The sequence below is a fragment of the Electrophorus electricus genome, chromosome 24 (assembly GCF_013358815.1).
Source record: "Electrophorus electricus isolate fEleEle1 chromosome 24, fEleEle1.pri, whole genome shotgun sequence".
Classification (NCBI taxonomy): Eukaryota; Metazoa; Chordata; class Actinopteri; order Gymnotiformes; family Gymnotidae; genus Electrophorus; species Electrophorus electricus.
Genome location: NC_049558.1, coordinates 9,745,637 through 9,764,793, shown reverse-complemented (window position 1 = coordinate 9,764,793; position 19,157 = coordinate 9,745,637). Strand labels below are relative to the sequence as shown.

The window sequence follows — 19,157 nt, the reverse complement described above, 5'->3', positions numbered from 1 at the left end:
GCCACAAGATAGCTCGAAGAGAGAAAACTGGAGAGAGAGAGAGAGAGAGAGAGAGCACACACACATCAAAATCAACACACACATGTAACCCACACCATTTCCTCACACTCTAGTCCAACTGACTTCTTTAGCTAAACTGCATTTTTACTCATGTTTATGGAAACCTTCAAAAAGGTTCAGGTGACCAGATAGGTGGACTCTGATCTTCTCCATAGTTTTGTACAAGCTCGATTAATCAGGGGCTAGGTTAACTAGAGAGAAGTAAGAATGGGAGGTAGGGTAGGATGAAAACACAGGCTGTGTGAGGTTCCTTAAGAACCGGGTTGAAGTCTTCTCCTACACATGCATTCAGACCTTTTCTTATGAACAGGTTACACAAGTTAATTGCATAAAAAGCAAGGCACCTTAACTGTTCTTTTAAATGATGAAACCGTAACTTCTGCAAAATGGAAACAACCATCTTCTACACAGACGAGGGCACGCTAACAACACGGCACAGATATCCAGTACCACACGTGTTACAAAAAACGGAGTACAAATTTCAACAGTATGTACAAAGTTGTTCTTGGAAAAGAAGACTTTGAAATGTAACAGTGAAGTACGCCACAAAAAAAAAAAAAAAGCCTTTTAATGCTTAGGCCAACTGGTTCTAGCAAGCAATCATTGGAAAAGTCATAAAGATATTTGGTTTGGCTAAAGACTAAAAAACACAGACACCCAAAGGAGCTTCCTATTTGTAGCTCATAACACGGCATGCGTTATGCTGCCTTTAGCAGGTGGAAGTGCTGTGTGAGCCTTGTGGGTCCTTCCACGGCTCCTATGCTAATGCGACTCTGGTGTGAAGGGTCAGGGTGGATTGCTCAGCAGCAGAGACTCCACCACGATGGCCATTACAAGAAGAGGAAGCTGGTTGCCATCACGCGAGAGAGCTGCCTTTCCCCTTTAGCTACCAAGGGCTCCAAGCACTTAGCCAGGAGTGTGTTGGTCAAGGAGAGTCCAGTGGTGGGTGAAACCACAGAAGTTCAGCTTTCACTCGGATTCATAAGACAGCAGTGGAATAAACAGATAAAGGGGAAAGTGGTGCCTCTCCTGGTTTTCAGGCTTTTTCACAAGCACGCTTAGTGTGGTTAGCACCGCCTTCCCAGCGAAATGTGCCCAAAGGGGGCGAATACAGAGATCAGAAAACACGACTCTGACCCCGGGGTTTGTGAAGGCTGAATCAGGCAGTGTGGGGGAAGGAAGAGCTCTACTGTGTGTGTGTGTGTGTGATTCGGGAATTCGTGAGGTTACAGGTCAGTCGGGATGCACTGGCTCAAAGTTGTCTGTGCACAACTAGCCAAGCATTCCAGCATGCCAGTTCACATTACATCATATCTGTATTGGCCATATGACACCGGGCTGACACTGGTAAAGTGGGGATTTTAAATGGTTCAACTCACAGGGCGCACCAGTTAACAGACCTCGGCAGAGTTAGAACTCAGAAATAAAGACTGAAATATATAAATACAATTCTAAAAGGTATCTATAAAAATGTCCATTTTAAAATGATTGGAATTTATGGCACCTATCCAGCAGGTAATAAGATAAACCCCCCCCCCCCCCCCAAACAAACAAACAAAAACAAAAACTCCCAAACAAATACCCACTCCAGCGGTGTCAGAGGTGAGAAATCTCAGATGGACTAAACAGAGAACTGTGATCATACAGGTGACTGGAGCCTTCGTGCTCGCCTCTGATTGGACAGTCTGAGAAAGGGAAGTGCAGGCCTTTCTCCATCCGAAAGCTGTTGCTGTGCCTGTGAGAATCTGGTGTGGGTCAAAGGTCAAGGTTTGGGGATCCGGCTACGTTAGATCACCTCGCGGCTGTTCCGGATGGCACAGCACAGGACCATGCTGAAGATCATGCCAATAATCTGTGGAGGTCAGAACACGCCGTTAAGACAGGAAGCAGCTCCCTTCTCTCTGCACAATGGCTTCACCATTTTCTCCATTTCAGGTGAGCTAAAGTTCGGGGCTGGCTTTCCCAAAGGCATCACAGGGCAAAGATACTCTTTTAAACTGAGCGAAAACTACACAGAAGCTGCTATTACCATGATTCCAGCGATTCCTATTCCCACATATCCGATGACGAAGAGCTTACTGTTGAAGAACTCCTCAATGGCTGAATCACAATTCTGCAGAAAAAGAAAAAGACAGCAGGCGTAAATAATGTTTACTCTGTATTATTAGTCTGAGGCCCGAGACTACACTGCCCCCTGGTGGTGAACAGCGTTACCTTGGTGGTGGGTGGGACGTCGGCGCACTGGGACCCCTGCGTGCTGGAGGTGCCACAGCAGTTGAGCTGTAAAGGGAGAGAGCGTGACTGCTGGAGTCCACTTATAGAGGATTACATCACAGACGAGGTAAACAAGTAAGGAACTGTTTGAATTTGAGTATAGACACACACACAAACACACAGCACACAAGGCAAACTCACCACTCTGTGGTAGGTGGTGAGAACTACAGTGCTGTTGCTGTTGTCTTTAGCAGACTCGTGATAAAATGTCTGAATGTCCTGAATGATCTATTGGACAGAGTAAGGGGACGATGACTAAATGCAAAACACGTTAATCAATCACTTTAACAATGTCAGGGTCTTCAGAGGAAAGAATAGTATACATCTAACACAAATACAAACAGGAAAAACAAGCCCTGCTTCTGGAGAACTATCTTACAGTAGACCTTTGTGACACTGGAGTCACAAAATCAACACTCATCAAATACACCCGATTCAGGTTATGTCGACTTTAAGGAACTTGTATACATTATATTGAGGTGTGTTAGATTAGCACCTGAACTACACTACACTCAGGCGTGTTAGATTAGCACCTGAACTACTCTACACTCAGGCGTGTTAGATTAGCACCTGAACTACTCTACACTCAGGCGTGTTAGATTAGCACCTGAACTACTCTACACTCAGGCGTGTTAGATTAGCACCTGAACTACTCTACACTCAGGTGTGTTAGATTAGCACCTGAACTACTCTACACTCAGGCGTGTTATATTAGCACCTGAACTACTCTACACTCAGGCGTGTTAGATTAGCACCTGAACTACTCTACACTCAGGCGTGTTATATTAGCACCTGAACTACGCTACACTCAGGCGTGTTAGATTAGCACCTGAACTACTCTACACTCAGGCGTGTTAGATTAGCACCTGAACTACACTACACTCAGGCGTGTTAGATTAGCACCTGAACTACACTACACTCAGGCGTGTTAGATTAGCACCTGAACTACACTACACTCAGGCGTGTTAGATTAGCACCTGAACTACACTACACTCAGGCGTGTTAGATTAGCACCTGAACTACTCTACACTCAAGTGTGTTAGATTAGCACCTGAACTACACTACACTCAGGCGTGTTAGATTAGCACCTGAACTACTCTACACTCAGGTGTGTTAGATTAGCACCTGCACTGAAGTGGATCAATCTCCTCTCATTTTAGTTTAAAGTGTCCTTGTTGTAGTTCAGTCTGCCTTTATTGTAGTTTAGTGTCCTTGTTGTAGTTCAGTCTGCCCTTATTGTAGTTTAATGTGTCCTTGTTGTAGTTTAGTTGTTGTACCTTCTCTTTATTTAAGAAGCCAAACACACCAGCAGCAACTTCCGCTCCAAAGATGATTAAAAGGCAGGCGAAGAACTGGCAGTAAACAAGGAAACTACATGTTAGTTAAGGTTTACACACACACACACACACACACACACACACACACACACACACACACACACACACACACACACACACCTGGCATGAAACTTCACGTAAAGCTCATTAACTGTGATAAATATGTTTAGACGCTATTCGAGCAGACAGGCCAATCAGAATGCCTCTCTGCTCATACTGTAGCAGCCGGAAGCTAAATGGGTCTTGTGGATGTGGGTTTTCCCAGTAGGTGCTGTATTGTCCCTGTTCAAGCAGGATGTTCTGGTTCGTCTGGAGGACTCTGGAGGGACGGGCCCTCCACACTTCTCCACTCACCTACTGTGCTGATTTTAGCTGAACTAATTTTGGCCTTCTTCTCAAATAATTCTCAGGTTACCAGAGTGTAAAAAAAGCTCTTAAAGCAGGTGATACTCTTCTGGGGATATTTTTAGGAAATCATCTCTTTAATTTTTGGAAGCATTTATCTACAGATCCCTGTGGTTTTCCAGCTACGATGGATTTTATTTTATTTTTTTCCATAGGAAACCTGGTTCACATTAACACTTAGTGTCTGTGTATATCTGATACAAGTGATTTTTTCCAGAAGCTTATTTGGATATCCAGCTGTTTCCTTCCTCTCGGCTAGGTCCCCAGTGATGAGCTCAACCTGCTGAACAGAGCCAGACATGTTTTGAAGGCTCAGGAGCACATCATCTCCAGAACTACAACTGTCAGAACTATTATTATGAGGACCGAAAGTATCAGAACTATTATTACCAGAACCAGAATTATAACCATCATCATCATCATCATCATCATCATCATCAGAATCTGGTTTATTACTGTGTGTATTAAAAACACTGTAACAAATCAATGTCAAAATACTGAGCTATAGTCTAATATATTTAAACACCACTAAAAAAAGTGGTGAGTAGCATCTTCTTTGTAAAAATCCTGTTTAAGAGGAAATTGCAATTACCCGAGTTCACAATAACTACATAGTGTGTCAAACATCCATCAGTCACGGTATCCACTCATTGGCTGTGGTTAATGATGACTTCTGTAAACAGTGCTGGGGAATCCAACAAACCTTCTCACCATCCGTGTCCTTTTAACAGTAAACAGATTTCACAAACAACGTCCATCGTTGCCCTCTCTGGTCTGCTGGATGTAACGGCCCTGCTGAACGGAGTGAGCTGAAGGGGAGTGAGAGTGAGAAGGGAGATGGGGAAAGGAGTGATGGTGGGTGTCTTACCAGTCCGAGGAGGCACTGCGACTCCCGCACGGCCCCGCAGCAACCGAAGAAGCCGACCAGCATCACCAAACCTCCTGCCCCGATCAGGATGTACACGCCTAGCCAACAGCAGGGAACAGTGGGTTAGACTCACCCACCGACCCTCCTCACTGCTCCGGGTTCCCAACCTGGACAACCACTCCCAGACATTTAAAGCTGAACATTTAGGAATGATTCAGATCACATTGTGGGATTTAAGACGGCGTAGGGGCTTAGAAGTCGAATTTCAGGATGACACCAGAAGAGGGTAGTGTAGGAGCGTGAGGAGAAGAGGATCGTGAGCGGTTCTCCCAAGCCGCGAGCATCTGCCCCGTGGGTGCTGAGATCATGAGGCAACGGAAGATGATGCAATTCTCTTCCCTGTACCCTCTTATCTAATTACCCTCCTTAGAGAGAGAGAGAGTGAGTGATCGATAACGAGAGATAGAGAGATAGAGAGACAGAGAAAGGGGCTGGGGGGCAAACTCTTGGCCCTCAGCAGCAGATTTACGGTGCCTGCTGAGTTTCAGTTAACACTGATCTGAGACCAGCCTTGGCAGCATCATGCTGAACAAAGTACAAGAAGCCCCAGCCCCAGCCCTGGGTTCAGGTCAGCTCAGGCGCAAGAAGGGCGTAGGGTTAGTGTGTGGAGGCAGGAGCAACTGGCAAGATGCCAAAGAGAGGAGAAAGGCAGAGGACAGGGAGCGTCACGGCGACACAGAGAACAGCAGGTCAGGGAGCGTCACGGCGACACAGAGAACAGCAGGTCAGGGAGCGTCACGGCGACACAGAGAACAGCAGGTCAGGGAGCGTCACGGCGACACAGAGAACAGCAGGTCAGGGAGCGTCACGGCGACACAGAGAACAGCAGGTCAGGGAGCGTGACGGAGACACAGAGAACAGCAGGTCAGAGAGCGTGACGGAGACACAGAGAACAGCAGGTCAGAATTAACTAGACACACAAAAAGAATACAAAAGAAAAGGGAAGGAAGGAAAGAGTGACATGAATGTTTGAGGACACCGTCATTGTGTAATACAGATAACAAAATCCTGCAGTCAAAAATCCACTTAGTTTAAAGAACTCAAGCTCTTAATACTCAAACACTTTATACCAGGGTCAGTTCACAGACTTCAGAGACATGGGCTGAGTTCCAGCCTCTGTGGTGCTCAGGGCAGAGAGAAGTCCCTGTGTCCCTAACCCTAACACAGTCCTAACCCCAACCCAACCTAACCCTAACCCAGTCCTAACCCTAACCCAGTCCTAACCCCAACCCAACCTAACCCTAACCCAGTCCTAATCCTAACCCTGTCCATAACCCTAACCCAGTCCTAACCCTAACCCAGTCCTAACCCTAACCCAACCCAACCTAACCCTAACCCAACCCAACCTAACCCAGTCCTAACCCTAACCCAGTCCTAACCCTAACCCTAACCCAGTCCTAATCCTAACCCTGTCCGTAACCCTAACCCAGTCCTAACCCTAATCCAACCCAATCTAACCCTAATCCAACCCAATCTAACCCTAACCCAGTCCTAACCCTAACCCAACCCAACCTAACCCTAACCCAGTCCTAACCCTAACCCAACCCAACCTAACCCTAACCCAGTCCTAAACGTAACCCTGTCCCTAACCCTAACCATAATCCTAATCCCTGTGTCCCTAACCCAGCCCTAACCCTAACCCAGTTCTAAACCTAACCCAGGCCTAACCCTAACTCAGCCCCAATCTTAACCCTAACCCAGCCCTAACCTTAACCCAGTTCTAACCCTAATCTTAACCCTCTTCTTAGAGGGTTTCTTTGGAACTACTGTGAATTGTCAACCACAAACAGTCCACGATTGACTTGCGTTTGACCTGCACCAAAAAGCAGAAGGACGTCAAAACGATTCCTCGCTATACTCTTCGGCCGATGACCAAACTAGTGTGTTCTGTGTGGCGCATTGGGGAGGAATAGCAGATAGCAGAAGAAGGTGGTGTTGGTCACAGAGTTGTTCCTGCACCAGACTTGGACCTGGGAGACTGACACGCTATTAATCACCAAATCCATACACCAAAACTGGGTTATCTACCAACATTCACACTCTCTACTACCTCATCACATGCTAGCTAGACCACTGTCATGTCATGCGCTTCCAATACTACCATAATCGTTTCAGACATAGAATTTTGACGTCAGTATAATTCCCCATGCTGGAATTTCCTGGGTTTGTTGGACCTATTTCCGCCACCAGTCAGTCATCTGCAGAGGACTCGGTTTCCCAGGAGCCACTGGAGTGACTCCTCATACGTCCATCATCCCCGTCACCTAATCACAGTCTTCCAAGCCATTGTACATCACCTGAGAACTGATCCGGTTTCACCCGTTTCTCATTGTTCAATTTGTATTCATTCTGTGGTTCACTGAGGCCTTATCGTTCTGTTAGAACTATTCTCTGTGATCATTATTATTTCTTCCCTTCACGTCATCCACATCATTATGTGGGCCGGTGTCGACCAGAGCAGAACGGGTTCCTCTTCACGTTTCTTTCCCTCAGCCTCAGGGAGTTCTTCCCTCACCTCTGTCTTGCTCTTTTGGGGCTTGGATCCGGACATACATAAAGCTGCTTTGTAACAACAGCTCTTGTAAAAAATGTTGGACAAATAAACTCTGAATTAGACCTCAGATACGTGGAGACCAGGAAGGGCAGTGCGAGTTGGTGGGTTAGTTGATGAAAAGCTTGACAAAAAAAAAAAGTTCCTGCTTCTATATGTAAAGAGGCCTCTATTATATAACATATTTTCAATGACAACAAAAATTAAAGTAGTGTTGGGTTTAAACATAAAAATGTGTATGATATGCAGTATTTGATATAGTTAACAAACTGATTGCAATCCACGTGATCAATAGCTGCGATGTAGCAGGCTGATGGCTTACACTTTCTTTCACTTTATAGTTTTCTTTTTTCTTTTTTAACATTTATTCTAGCTCTGATATTTAATGGCCATGACTGGTCTTGAGAAGAAATTTCAGGTTCCTCGTTGTTGAATACCAAATAAAAATTCACCCAAGTCCATGACAAGACTGAATCGAACAGGCGAATCAACTTAAATTTATCCAGTTGGAATGCTGTCGAAATGTGGAATACCACCTTTCTTTTATGAGTATCTTTCGTTTAGGAGCATTTTCAATAAAATATTATGAACTATTTCTTATCAGCAAGACAAACAAGGATGTTCCAACCTCATCTGCTCTCTGCTCTGCCAAACCCTGACTTTCCAAGTTGATTCCAGACTGCTTGTGCGGATTCCCCGGATTTATGTACGGAAAAGACAGACATGTGGAACAAGCATACAAAACTAAAGGAGGAATTTGGCTGTATGTCTACAAACACACTGTAATGATGTTACTGTTTTACAAAAGTTTTCTTAAGACACATTTAGTCATTTTTCATTAACTGTAAACAAGTTACTCTCTTCTGAGTTTCCTTTTTATTCATCTTGCTTGTGGACCCCAGGACTGTATGTGCAGGTACGGACACAGCTAGCATATCAGACACACAAAACCCTTACTCATCATTACAGGAGAATAACTGCAAAACCTGATGAAGGACACGTCTTATAACAGACACATCATTTATATTTTATCCAAAGTAACTTATAATTATGTCTCAGGGGCAAGTCAGCAGAGATGGAGCTCGAACCAGCAACCTTCTGATTACTAGCCGAGTACCTTAACCACGGAGCTACTGTTGTGTCTGTTAGTCCTATAGTGGAGAGGAGCCCCAGCAGAGCTGCTCAGACTACACATCAGCGAGATTTCAAAGACGCGACAGACGAGCCAGACGAAAGCGGAGGCACCGCGACGTCATACGTTAGTTTCTGTGAAAGGAGCTGTATTCTCGCCGAAGTACGGGGGCGGTTTAACAACTCAGGGGCTTCGACCAAATTCCGACAGATTCATAGGGAAACAGACGTAGCCTTCTGGAGCTCGTCCAAACTCATCCACAAAGAAGCCAAGTACAGGCTGAATAAATGCGTTCAGCAGCTAGGAGACAACAGGCGGAAAAACCCGTTAGACCCAACTGAAAAAACAAAAAACAAATCACATTGTCTAAAGGACTGTAAAGAGTCCTGATGGCCTAAATGATCTCTAATGAGTCCTACACTCTCCAAGCCTCTGAGAATCATCTCCACATCTCCACCGCCTACCTCTTCTCTCACCTTCGCCGCCTTAGACTAGTTACTTTAGACTAATACTACACAATGTTCCCAGTAAAGCGGTTTTCTTAATATTGTTGAACAGTTTTTAAAAATGTAAAAAAAAAAAAAATTATGTTACTTTTAAGTTACGTGAAGTCTCCACTGGATGCTAAAAACAAGCTATAAAATGTAACTTTAATTAAAAAAAAAAATTGAGGTAAGATTCATGTTCGACAATTTAAAATTATATAGCCATGATATCTTTCAGCTCTGTAGGATTGTGTCTTCACAACATGATAATTTCAAGAATATGTGTGTGTGTGTGTGTGTATTTGTGTGTGTGTGTGTGTGTTTGTGTGTGTGTGTGTGTGTGTGTATGGGAGTGAGTACACAAAGCCAGTGTGTGACTTGCCATTGTCCCAGAGGCCTCTTCCATTCTGCCACATTCAGATAACGTTTACCCTGTCACTATAGCAACAGTGAAATGAGGGCCCTCCCTTAACTGGCATATGTTTGGGCAGTGAGTGAGTGAGTGAGTGAGTGTGTGAGTGTGTGTGTGTGTGTGTGTGTGTGTGTGTGTGTTTCAGTGGAATCCATTGTTATTCAAACCATGTACTAATTAATATGCAGCAGCTGACCCAACAGAACAGTACCTACCAGTGTGTGTAAGAGCCACAGTAACGTATAGGGGAAAACATACAGAGACACCTGAATCCCACTGTAGCTAATCCGAGTGTGTGTAGGCTGAAATGAGACAGCGCACTTAAATATAGCAGGTTGTTTTTATGAGTCAGGTCTGTAAGGAGACGTTCCTTGTCCTGAGCGCTCACACAGACTGGGCTCAGTGGCAGGATGACTGTACGCTGACAACATGACACCACAATCCTCCTCTCTCTCTTGTCTTTCTGGTTCAAGCTTGTCATAAGCTCTCACAGAACCCGGAGCTCAAAGCAGTAGGTTCACCAGGTGGTCTTATGCGTTGAATCTCTCCAGGTGGCAGTGCTGTTAACTTGTTTCTCACCACGTTTATTTGTGTTCAAAACCAACATTTCCTGTTTTCATACTAAATGTGCAAGTATGCATGTCATGATGAGCCAATGAATGACGTGACTGTGCGGTTACATTCACACACAGACACAAACCACCCCCTGAGCTGTACAGAGACAGCATGCATGCAGAACACCCACAAAACATTTCCAAATGACTAGTGATGTGTACGTCCAAAGTGGATGGAGCAAAAAGGGCAGTTCCAGTGGGATGAACACAGAGAAGAGATACTTCAGCCATGCTACTGTGTAAACATAAGTGTTTGGACAGAAACACTTCGCAGAAACACTTGGCAGAAACACTTCGCAGAAACACTTCGCATGACCTCTCTCCATAGCCCTTGGTCTTTCAGTGTCCGAGCTTTACAGGGAAGCATTCTGCTTAAACACTCAGCTAAATGTTATCACACCTTAAAAGCAGTGAAGTGTTGACTTTTCTGCATGCTTACATCCTGTTTCATTAAACTCTTCAGTTGGACACCTGTGTTTGCTTCCTTCCTCCAGCTTGGATGTTCGATGCCCGTGACACTATTCAACAGTAACAATTACTTACCAAACACATTAAGCTACAAAAGGCATATGATTAATAAAGCATCATCAAGCAGCATTCATTTAAAATGAAGGCGAAGTGAAAATAAGGACCCCCGCCCCAATAAATAAATAGAAAAACTAAAACTAAAATTTAAGAATTAAAAGATAGAACTGAGTTATTGATTAGGATTATTGTGTTATTTGTATAAGGTAAATCTGCTCACTTCTATTATTTCTGCAGTAAAAATAAATCTTGGCTCTGTAGGACATGCGCAGACATCAAACAGCGTGGCTCGCTTCCCTGGTGGCCTCAGTTGTTTATTTGGTTGGCAGCACCACAGTTGACCTAAACGTTTCTCAGTAATAGCAAATTCTTAATTTTATGTCTGTCTGCTGTCGTACTCTACCAATGGGCGTCAGGTCAAAAGTTGTCTTATTGTATCCATTTTCCCTTTCCCATATGCACAAAACAACTACAGGTTGAGTGCATAAAGCTAGTCGTTACTTAGCAACGTGTCAGCGGAGTGATACAGTTTTGGTTTGAAAACCAATCAGATTTTCAGGTTGAAACTAACTGTTCTATAAAGCCACACACAGCTCTACTCAGCCACACAGTTTCACACATGGCCACAGAGTAACATGCAGCTCAACACAACCACACCCAACAATGCAGCCTCCCAAAGCGCCACACAGCCACACACACCATCATATAGCCACACATAACCACATGACGACACACAGCCACACACAACCGCCCAACTCACCAATGAAGAAGGTCTCGGGTGCTTTCTCGCTGCTCAGCAGAGCGACGGTGTCTTGCTCTAGACGTAACCACAAACCCACAGCCAACACCAGGGTCCCCATCAGCTATAGGATGGAGCGCAAGAGAGACAGAGAGGAAAAAGTGACTCACTCATCCACACTTCAACACTGCATGGTGTCTCAATATCGTTTATAAACGCCTTACAGCCTGTGATTATATATTATATATGAACATATTTAGGATTCATTATAATTACAGACTACGCGGATAACCAGTACCCAGTTTAGCCCTGTGTGTACGCAGTTTAACACAGTTGGGTTTTAGTCCCAGTTCAAACACCCACCCCCCCCATGGCATCGTGCCAGCTGCTCCTCTGCTAACCTGCTGCCCCAACAGTTCAGGGCTGGGTTTCTTCAATGCATCACATCACAAAGATCATCTTTAAGTGGTAGAGTGTGTATTGTACTGAACACTCTATCTCCCATTTAAGATGATTGGAACACTGTGGTTCCAGGGTTCCAGTGTAAGGGGTTTTCTCTGCAGGCAACTTTAATGACGACCTCATCAACATCATCAGCAGATCCACCCAGACGCATCATTACCTCCACACCCACCCAATAGCCCCGCCCCCCCAACAGGCACCAATAACGCCCTGACACACAGCAGACAATAGAACCGCAGTCTAATCCACATGGGGGTAGTCGGTGTGTGTGTTCAGTGACATCAGCTTGCCACTTCATTGTCTACTGAGAGCTGCAAAAAAGGAAAAAAAAACAAACAAACAAAAAACAACCAACAACAATAACAACAACAAACAGCTGGCCATATCTTAAAAGCAGAGGGATGTCTGGAGTTTCGCTCTGCAGACAAATTAAAAACATGAATCACTTTTGCTAAAAAGCACAACTGCTTTAATGAGAGTTCCAGATCAGTGAGTTACAGCCACTTTGAAACGCTGTGGAAAATGTCAAAGTGTTTGGACCTCGACTGGCACTTTTACGCGTATGGAAACATTTGAGCTCTTTTTAGGTTTATTGGGGATTTTACATTAACCAGTCTGCTGCTGAGGGAATTTCCATGCCCGTACTCTGTGTTGTTCAGTTGTTCAGTTGAAGTAAAAGCATGAATAGAAGTCACACATGGCCCTAGGTTTCCCATGTTCACTCTCACACTCTAAACTCATACAACATAGGGACAGAAGGGGACCATCAGTTACTTTCCTCATAATATAACTGAATTAGACCTGGCTGGGATATTCGACTCCTTCATTTGCTAGGAATAAACATTTCAACAAGCAACAAGGTCTTTGGACATGTTAATATACATAAAACGTACAAAATGGTTTAGTTGATGAATCATGTACACCATGCCATGCCACGCCACGCCATTGTGTCACTGACATTTGACCACATGGCTGTGGGAATATTTTAAGTAGGCTAATCGAATGTGGGAATATTTTAAGTAGGCTAAATGGATGTTTAAAAATGCTCTGTGATAAATGTGTGTCAGGAAACCGGTGAAACACAGGCATAACAGTGTAAATATATGTAAAAATTATAATCTAGGTAGGTCTAACGTTCAATACTCTAAATGTCATTATAATTGATCTCCACAGTCACTAAATTAAAAACAAAGCAGTGATGCTAATAAACATGGCTATGATAACAACATCATGTCTACACTATAGTTAATCCAATAAGTCCCAGAAACAGACAGCCTTCCCATAACGCATCACGATGTATCAGATCGGAATCAAACAGCCGCTTGCAGATATAAGCTGATGTGTGTTTAATAATGAAAGTGTGATCCAGTGACATAGCTGATCCACAGGCCAAAGTCAACACCAGAACAGTGAGATCAGAACAGAGTTGGTAATGGTCCACAGGCAATACTTCACAGTGGAATGAAGGAGTCGTAATAGATAGGGTAAGGACGAACAGGTGTAAACAGTTAGTATTTTGAGCAGGATGAACGTGAGACAGCTGTAGTGTTGGGTTGGAGGTTCACCTGACTCTCCTGGGGATTCTGGGAAGTGTAGTGTGGCTCAGACTGGCTTTCAGAGCCGGAGGGAGGCAGAATACATGCTTATGACAGTCATTTGGAGTTCTTCCATTTAACTAAACTTCAGGAAGGAAAGAGTAGAATGTAGCCAGAGGCAAGTAACCTGCTATTGGTTTGTGACATTCTTAGGTTGCCACAGGACAGCAACAAAAATTAAATTAGTTTAATTACTTGCAAAGTATTAAAAACACAACTGGAGACCCTTTGATGTAAAATTAGTGGCCTGCTTTCTTATTCATGTTTGTCGAATTATGCAAATGCAATGTATAATGCAAACACCCAACAAACACTCAGCTGGACTGCCATGATTGGTCAGTGTGCTCACATCACACAAGAAAACCACATTAATTTATGACAGGGCTGCTTTGCATATTTCAGCCTTCTAAGGGATCAAGATGTTAGGTCCTCTGTGACATCACTTGTGTCTGTGACATCACTGGTGTTGAAGGTCGTCTAGCCTTATTTACAGAAGGTGGTGTTGTCCGTGGGTCACTCTGCCATAAAGTGCTAAAAAACAATTTGGGAAATGACCATTCAATCTGCCAAAAAAAGTACTCGAGAAGTCTGAAGTATTGTGCAGAAATGCTGCAGTAATGTGATTTCACCAGACTTTGACAGTGTTCCATACATCAGGCAGGGACATGAACATGAATGTGCAGACACTGTCTGAATGAAAATTCGCACACGCGCACATGTGTGTGTGTGTGTGTGTGTGTGTGTGTGTGTGTGTGTGGGTGTGTGTAATGGGGGATGGAATCATTTTCTCAGTTTAAAGGGCGTGGTCTGTGTGCATTGTCTCAGCCTTTGGAGCGTAGCCTGCGTGTATTGTCTCCTCTTTGGGGGCGTGGCCTGTGTGTGGTACAATATTGTTTTCCCACAACTGCAGCAGGTGCCTATAATAAAATATTTGTGATGCACCTTCTGTACCGGAGCACGGGCAGGTTTAAACAACAACAACTACCACCAGCAGCACCACCAGGACTTCACCATTAACAGCCAGGCCAGTCTATGCAGGGAGTGGTCACCTGGGCCCTAGAGAGTGACTCAAGTGGTTTAGGAAGTAGTTAACTATTAATGCATTAACTGCACTTTCCTAGAGATGGACTCTTAAAATGCCTAGCCAAGCAGTGGAGGGAGAGGAAAATACGTCCACCCTCCCCCAAGTAATGACCCTGTATCTTGTCCTGTGCCATCCTGCTGCTGACTGTTGGGATAGGAGGGGGATGGGGGTGTCGTGTTGGGGGAGATCCCTGACTGTCAGCGATTTGGGTGTGTCTCCTCTATGGCTGCAAAACAAGGCGGTTTCTCTCTGATGACATCACACACACACTAATATCATCATGTCCACAGAGAGACACTAAAACAATTATTAAGGATTTACGAGGCTCTTGGTCTCTACAGAGACCATTAGCAGTGCAGTGCACCCAGAACAGACCGTTCAGGGAAAACAGAACAGACAGAACGGACCGCTGTGATTCTGTGTGGAGTAGATGATCTGTGGTTCTGTGTGGAGCAGATGATGATGGTGGTATGTAGAGCAGAACTGTGATTTTGAGTAGACCTGTGATTGTGTGGGCCAGCAGCAAAACCCAGAACATACTGAAGATTTTATCAGTGTACTTCAGTGAGGGAATCTGAAAAAATATCCTTTTTGCCCTCCGACAATTTAGTGCAATTTACTTCTCTGATAAAAGGGCTATGGTTATTACATTTATATACTTTTGTGGGAGGTTTTACAAAGGAAGTCTTGAAACAAATGTGAGCCTTCATTTTTGAAGACAGAAACAATCTATCGACAGCACAGAGGACAGACTGTGTCTTCTTCTTACTAACACATGAATGTCCGTCATGCATTGTCGGATTGTTCCAGTAGGGTTTGACTGCAGCAGTATATCCATAATAGAGGACATTTATAAACACCAACTCCTGACCTAGACTCACACCCACTTCATAATTATTAGTATGGCTCAGACAGCATTTAGAAAGACAAGCAGAAATAACCTCTTACTGTACACAGAATCAATAAAAAAATGAATGAATGGAACTATTGTTACAAATAGTACTTATTTCACTATTTAAAGTCTATATTTAAGTACACACAAACTAACGGAGCTACAGGTCCACCCTGCCCCTGTCTGGGTCACCTCTCACACCATCTCATGATTTTCTCCACGTCAGTCTTTTCACAGCGATAGAACTAGATGTTCTTTACCTATCACTAAAAACACCTGTGGGAAATGTGTGAATATCTTCGCAACAAGTTTTCTGCCAGGACAAAAAAAAAAAAAAAAAAAAAAAAAAAAAAATAATAATAATACACGTGTGATCAAAGGAACTGCCTTGAAGAAAATTGATCATTATTCAGTAATCCTGATGGGCACGCTGGATTAACGTAGTAATCTTGTGCCTCCGTTTTCCAGTTATGCCCACAGAAATCTGCCTTGGCTTTATTAATTTAACCATGACTTACATTTTAAGCCCATGAGAAAATGTCCACCATTGGGCGGGTATTTTAGAACGAGTTATCTGGAATTTATCAACAACAACCCAAATGCTTCCTGCATGAGCCTGTGTGTGTTATTTATTAGGCTGTGTATTGGGAATGTAGCCTGTAGTGGAAACCAGGAGTGTGTGTGTGTGTGTCTGATGTCTGTCCCAGTACTCCTTCAGTCTGTTCAGCTTCTGATGCTGAAGGAAAAAAAGGCAGCCATCCACTTATTTTTTCTTCAGTTCTACACAATTGCAGTCGTTTCAGTCATGCAGCGTTTCTTAGGAAACGCTCACAGACCTCATTCATCAGAAATCTCGAGCATCTCCTTCACATGCTCATTTGCCTTTAAAAGCTTCTACCAAATTAACTATTTCTCACTCAGATACGAGTGTGAGTTGAGGGACAAGCCCGTTTTAGACTGGAACACCTTCATGTAGAAAAGGATCAGCATAGTCCTGTGTATTTACATCATACAGTCCTGCAAGTCTTACTGATTCAGACACACCCTGATCTCCCTCCCCATCCACTAGGAGTGGCTCGGCGAGGCGTACGGGTCTGCGATGAATCTCCAGGGGATTATGGATATGACGGCTGTCACTGGATAATCAGTTAGTGCGTCGTTACGGAGGAGCTACTAATCCAAGCCACTGCGTTATTCTGAATTGCTTCTTCGTCTCGTTATGCTGTACTGCTCCAGCCCTTGAGGCAGAAGGCAGTGGGGGTGCGTGCGTAGGTATGGGGACGCTGTGGGAGAGGGTTTGTACGTCTCTCAGTTACAGATCCACATTTACATTAGCAGCCAATGACATGCTGGCTTTCCCTGATGATCGCACCAAATTTCAGGATCACACCAAATGTCCCTCTTCAGCGTTCTCACACACGATGATGCTTGTGCGCACACACGACACACCTGCCGTTCTGCTGATAAAGGCTATTTTTGTTCTGTTCTTCTGATGCCTTGTCTTGTCTGTTTCTTTTGCAGTCTCTTATCTAAGTATATAAATCTCTTTTTGACGGTCTCCATTTGACTTATCCCCCTCACTCTATTGATGCCTTCTTCTCTCTCTCTCTCTCTCTCTCTCTCTCTCTCTCTCTCTCTCTCTCTCTCTCTCTCTCTCTCTCTCTCTCACACACACACACACACACACACACACGGTATTTAGAAGTTGCTTGTGCACCGCACATACACAGCCTTCAGATACTTAAACTCTTTTCGTAGCTGGTCTAAACGCTTGCATGGGACCTGCACGTTTTATGAATCCATCAGCCAACAGTCAATATTGGTAATTTGTGGGTTTAGGGTGATGGGATCGCACAGTGTCGGTTAATTGCTTCTTTCGGAAGCTACCTCTCCTGGTTAAAGGATCAGTAATTATAGCACTCTTCCATATGGACTCTTACCAGATACTAAACTAAGACACTGAGCCGCAGGGCTGTGTGTGTGTTTCGGAGGGGCATGTATGACAGAAATAAGAATCTTAGTCGTTTGAAGAAAGTCATAAAGTTAAAGCATTCAAAAAAAAAAAAAAAAAAAGAAAAGAAATGGGGTGGCTGATGGCAACTACGTTTTAAGATTGTTAACCGTTAATGGGTGAGCAATGCTGAAAATGTACAAACGGTATTTCGAAAAGAAAGACCACCATTAAGTCTGTCTAGCTGGAGATAGCATCTGGTCATATTTCTGGGCTTTAATTTGTGTTTCACGTGAAGTGGTTTTACTGGGAGCGAACAGCAAAGCTCCGCGTTTGCTCGTCCGAACCCTCTTCAACTCGGCCGTGTGCCCGCCATGCAGGTTTCCATGCTGCCCTGCTCAAACAAACCTTCCCTGTCAAAACACGCTGGATGGAGGAAAAGGGGGCGTTTTTTTTTTCCTAAGTGGAAAATCTGATTTGGGTAGGACGAGCTGAGGCACAGACCTCTCTGCCACCCTTTCCTCGCTTTCCACGGCCAACGTGATAAACACACCGACGCCGAGAAAACAAAACAAAACAAAACAAAAAAGCCCGTAGTTTTATTTTTCCAACGAGCAGCTAAAAGGTAGATCATCCGGCGTTAGGTTTCCGTACTATATGGACATGTCGACATAGCTGCACAAAGCTGCTCACCAGCAAGAGAAACCAGCCCTCGGATAAAGCCCCTTATCATCCGTTTTGTTTTAAGACTGTCTGGCTACTCTTAATTCATAATTATTAGAAATAAATGAATAAAACAGCGCACCACTTACCCAGAATATGAAGTTGAATATGAAGAGCAGATATTTCACGCATTTCATTCCACCTTCGACTTTGCCCATTTTGGTTTAAATATGCCGCGCGTATAGAAGTGTTGAAAGATGGCAAGGTCACTTTCTGTTACCCTCAGCAGTACACAAGAACAGAGCTGCTACTGCCGCAGTCGCACTATCAACACCGGATAATATTTCTAAGGGCTCTAGCCCGCCCATTTCAGTAATGTTGGGGGGAATCGAAGGGGGTTTCAGACGAGCATTGGCAGCTTTTTTTTTTTTTTTTTTTTTTTTTTTTGTGTGTGTGTGTGTGTGTGTGTGTATGCAGGTTATAACCAGGATCGGAGACGGAATAGCGTTCCCGTCCATCCTTCACGACGGGTGACCGCGATTGTGCAAAAGCCTACCATACCTCCAAAGTACCATGTCCCTGTGGTGGCAGTATGAAACATTTAGGCCATTTAGACACATTTAAGAGTACATTTCTGGTGATTGCACAAAATTGGTTTTGTGGGTTAATTTCTGATTTTTAAACCTCTTCTTTCTTCATTCTCAGAACATGGATAAGACAAATATCAGACCAAAACAAAGCTCTCAAAGCTAAATTTATTCTGCAGGTACCTTAGCAACATCCACATGATTTCCAGTCACAAAGACCAGGATTGTAGCTACTTTCAAATGGAGAGAGCAAATGCAGATTTGGTACAACATACAACACAAATAACACACATGAAAAGTACTTTTCCAAGTCTTCCAGATACTATGCCAGATATTTACCAACACAAGTTTCCTTTTACTGAAGTGTGGAGATTCCTGTAATCCTGCCATGTTAAGTCACGATAACGATCGTCGTCAGATTTAGTTTTATTATTTTCCATTTTCTTTGCAGAGTTAGTCAC

The 19,157-nt window shown here is 43.9% G+C and overlaps 1 protein-coding gene across 1 annotated transcript; it reads right to left on the bottom strand.

The window, feature by feature from the left end:
* Nucleotides 1-1,840: 1,840 nt before the first annotated feature.
* Nucleotides 1,841-18,445, bottom strand: tspan2b (tetraspanin 2b). The gene is made up of 8 exons (XM_027026673.2): nt 18,259-18,445; nt 11,484-11,586; nt 4,945-5,042; nt 3,612-3,686; nt 2,476-2,562; nt 2,275-2,340; nt 2,090-2,173; nt 1,841-1,912 (listed from the first exon to the last, which is right to left on the bottom strand). Exons 1-8 carry the CDS (start codon nt 18,325-18,327, stop codon nt 1,847-1,849), a joined length of 648 nt encoding a protein of 215 aa, XP_026882474.1. The 5' UTR covers nt 18,328-18,445; the 3' UTR covers nt 1,841-1,846.
* Between the last annotated feature and the right edge of the window lie 712 nt (nt 18,446-19,157).